Source organism: Monopterus albus, unplaced genomic scaffold, assembly GCF_001952655.1.
Source record: "Monopterus albus unplaced genomic scaffold, M_albus_1.0 scaffold45.1, whole genome shotgun sequence".
Lineage (NCBI taxonomy): Eukaryota > Metazoa > Chordata > Actinopteri > Synbranchiformes > Synbranchidae > Monopterus > Monopterus albus.
Window position 1 is genome coordinate 963,650 of NW_018127925.1, and position 3,739 is coordinate 967,388.

The 3,739-nt window shown below is 42.1% G+C and overlaps 1 protein-coding gene across 2 annotated transcripts in view; it reads right to left on the reverse strand.

Moving 5' to 3' along the window:
- Window positions 1–3,739, reverse strand: part of gosr1 (golgi SNAP receptor complex member 1) — a 21,732-nt gene that overhangs the window by 4,296 nt on the left and 13,697 nt on the right. For both annotated transcript variants that reach the window (XM_020600201.1, XM_020600200.1), the window contains exon 7: window positions 56–85. In XM_020600201.1, the coding sequence (XP_020455857.1) occupies window positions 56–85 (30 nt within the window). The remainder of the gene's footprint in view (window positions 1–55; window positions 86–3,739) is intronic.

A 3,739-nucleotide genomic window follows, 5' to 3' on the forward strand; every position in this document is an offset into this window, starting at 1 on the left:
TGTGTGTGTGTGTGTGTGTGTGTGTGTGTGTGTGTGTGTGCGCAGCAGGTCTTACCTTATTGTGTCATCCATCAGTCGATCGGAACTACAGGCAGGGGGAGGGAACAAGAGAAAGACAGAGAAAGTAACTGGTTAGTTAATGACACACAGCAAAAACACTGGTAATAAACAAATGATGTGTGGCTAAAGAACCAAATTTAATTTGATGCTGCCTGTGCCTGGATTTCTTTTTCTGCATCCTAGTTTTATCAGCTCCCACACACTGACTACTCACCCAGTCTATCAGAATGCAGCATAATGTTTAATCTTCCCACTAACATCACTGTAGTCACATCTCTTTGTGTGTGTGCTACCTGTGTCATTCATGTCCTTTGCTTAACACAAGCGATAAAAAAGTCTTAACTGTAAAATCTTGTGTGGGCAATTTAAAAAGCAGCACGAGCTACTGCAGTTTTTTTTTTTTTTTCAACACAGTATTTTAGTTAGGGCTGCCTCAGTTTAGTTTTCATCAGAACGATCCGTGGAAGTCGACCAGAATGTGTCTGTCACACAAAATGCTTACCAACACATAAAATTACTCTCTTAATCTAAAGTAATGTAGGACCAGGTGCATGGAAAAATAAAGTGGCAATTGCTAATCCAATCCAAAGTAAAGTCGCTAACAATTAAGTGTAAACTAATTTTTGTCATATGTCCAGTTCATCTTCTCCTCATGGATGAGTCTGGACTAATTAGACCCAGGGAGGATTCCACCTCTGAGGTCCCATGAGCACAGCTACATCAGAGAGAGAGAGAGTTTCATTTGCTTGCCTTGTCCTACAGAGAACACTGGACGTTGTGCGTGCACACATACACCCACAAACCTCTTTTGTTATAACACCAGTTTTGTGTCTCTGGTTGCTCATAAACACCAGTACTCTCAGTGATTTATTCTCTAATTGGAATCAATTTGGATAATGTTACAGGGAGCTAATGTAAACCAAGCAAACAAAACAGCAGGGGTAGTATTTCATAGTTCAACATCCATTCAGCAGCGCCACATTCTCACTGTCATGCTCGGTATATGGTTTCTTTTAGCATTATTCAGTATCCAACCTACGTGAGAGGAAGAGAGGGTCTCTCAAAGATTCCAGCTTTATTCACACAAAACACTTACAAACCATAACCATCTTCAACCGTTCCCCAAAACCTCTTTTTATACCTTAACATACCATAGTGTCTCGGAGGTTAGAGATGCATCACATTTCAGCTGAATGGAGCACTCTCTGTCCAATCACAGGAGTGTTGCTCATGAGACTGGACACCAGAGTCATGAGAAGGTCAGCCTTCTGTTTGTGGATCATACATCTACACAGGCACCAAACTGCTACTTGGCAGTAGCTTGTAACATCATACACCAATCAGCCATAACATTATGACCACCAGCCTAACACTCGTGTCACTCTGCAGCTCACTGTGCATCTTCTGTGAATCTGTTTGCTTCCATAGTTCTACTGTCAGGAAGAGCATGAATGTGTCGACCATTCAGTGAAAAACTTATGTAAAGGAATGAAAACTGTGGTGGTGAGGACGGGTTAGAGAGAGTTGTTTAGACTAATTCAACAGCCTCCCCACTCTAGGTGTGATATCACCACTAAAGCTGCTGAATATTTCTCTTCATAGAGACCAGTGTACAGTGTTTCTCATTTTCAACCATTTTAACAAAGATTCAAACAAAATGGAATCTTTTGAAAAGTACAAATGGAAGTTAAAAGTTTAATCTACATTAGATCAACATCATCATCAGTGAGCCTTGTCCATGACCCTGTCACCGGTTCACTGTTTGCCCTTCCTTAGACACTGTAGGTAGGTACTAACCACTGTAGACCAAGAACACCCAACAAGACCTGCAGTGTGGGAGATGATCTGACCCAGTCATCAGCCATCACAGTTTGACCCTTGTCAAAGTCACTCAGATCCTTATGCTTGCCTGATTTTCCTGCTTCCATCACATCAACTTCGAGGACTCAATGTTCACTCACTTGTTACTCACTTCACCTGTCAGTGGTCATAATGTTATGGCTGATTGGTGTATGCACCCTCTCCTCATATTAGGCAGTCATTGCTGTGACCATAGCCATCATGGTGGACAGACAAATGACTGACAGGGAAAACTAAACCTTTATCTGCATCCACCTTATAAATCATGAGCTGAAACACAGACGAGAGGGCGGCTGTGAGCCGAGGAAAGCCTTGATTCATGGCATTTTATATGCAGAGACGAGATGATGTTAAAGATTTACGCTTCGTTCCCTAGATTATCAAGCCGACGCTGCAGTAGTGGTGGCTGATTGTACCATCATGTTTGTGGAAATGTGGCCTTCCGTGGTTTCAGCTTTGAGTGGGTTCCTTCCATTTCCCCTGGTCAGTTGTGCTTTGTTGCAGTCATTAAATTGCGCATTAGCTCTGAGGTAATTGCCTCCCCCAGTGTGCTGAATCAAGCTGCCCTAACCACACGCTTCCGTGCTCTCTCACCATTCATACGCATATGAACACAGACCTACAGAGAGAGACATGCTGGTGTTCATTTTCTGACTGCATTCCGAACTACTATAACCAGGGGTTTACCACCAGCGCTATGGCAGGTATTACTGAAAGGCTCAGCGAGTACAAAGATTAATAATCTAAATGATAAATTATTTGTTCTCTATTGACTTATCAGTTACTTGACTTTTTAAGTAGTATTTAGGATGAAAATACTTTACATTAGCCTTCTGAGAGTAATGTTCTGACAGGCTGGCTTTTAAAACCATATGAGGCAACTAATAGCATTGGGTGAACATTAATTACTTTGCATGGAGAACTGCCTTCCAAGGCTTGGCAGCAGTTGCAGAAAGCAAATCACATCAGCAAAGAGGAAAGGTGGTCAAAAATCAAAACTCAAGCCTGATTTAAAAGGTCCACTGAGGCACACTGAGATTCAAAGAGATGATCTTTATAGTAACACTGCTTTTCACCAACCTTTGTTACCAATTAATGCATATAACACCAAACATTAAAAGTATCTCGACCCTAGGGTTTTGATAAATGTTAGTATCTGTAATAACCAGGGAACCGGGATTCTTTATTTTGGTAAATTAAAAAGTTTTACAGAAGGAAAGGCAGACAGTTTGTGTGACAATACTATGATGAGGCAAGCAAAAACAGGAAAGCAGATCTGCATGAAGATTTTGTTTCCTTAACGCCATTTAGATGTCCACTCGTTTTTGTCAGCAGGCTTACTCTTGATAACCAAGAAGGGCAATGAACCGGTCTAAAAATGGCCCAACACAATGACATACCAAGGAGTAAAGTGGGGCAATGAACCGGCCTAAAAATGGCCCAACACAATGACATACCTGCCGAGTAACCCTCTAACTGATCCTCTAACCTTTCCGAACTGCACCTGAACAGAGCTGTTTGGGTGTCTTCAACTCTGGCTCCCCAAGAGAGCAGGGCATGAATCCTCAGAGCTCTCCTCCACTAGGTACTTAAGCATATCAGGGAGCTCTCAGGTCAAACTTCCAAACTGCATAAAGTGTCAGGATGTAAACTGGCCATGGAACTAGATGACTGGTGGGTCCACTGAGCATACAAACACAATGAAAAAATGTGAGTTGATGAGAAAAGGCACAAATCTGCTGTAGGCAGCATGAACTGAGTCTAAGAGCTGTAAGACTCCACCTTATGAATGCACAGGTACCAAGAGACAAAAGAAAAG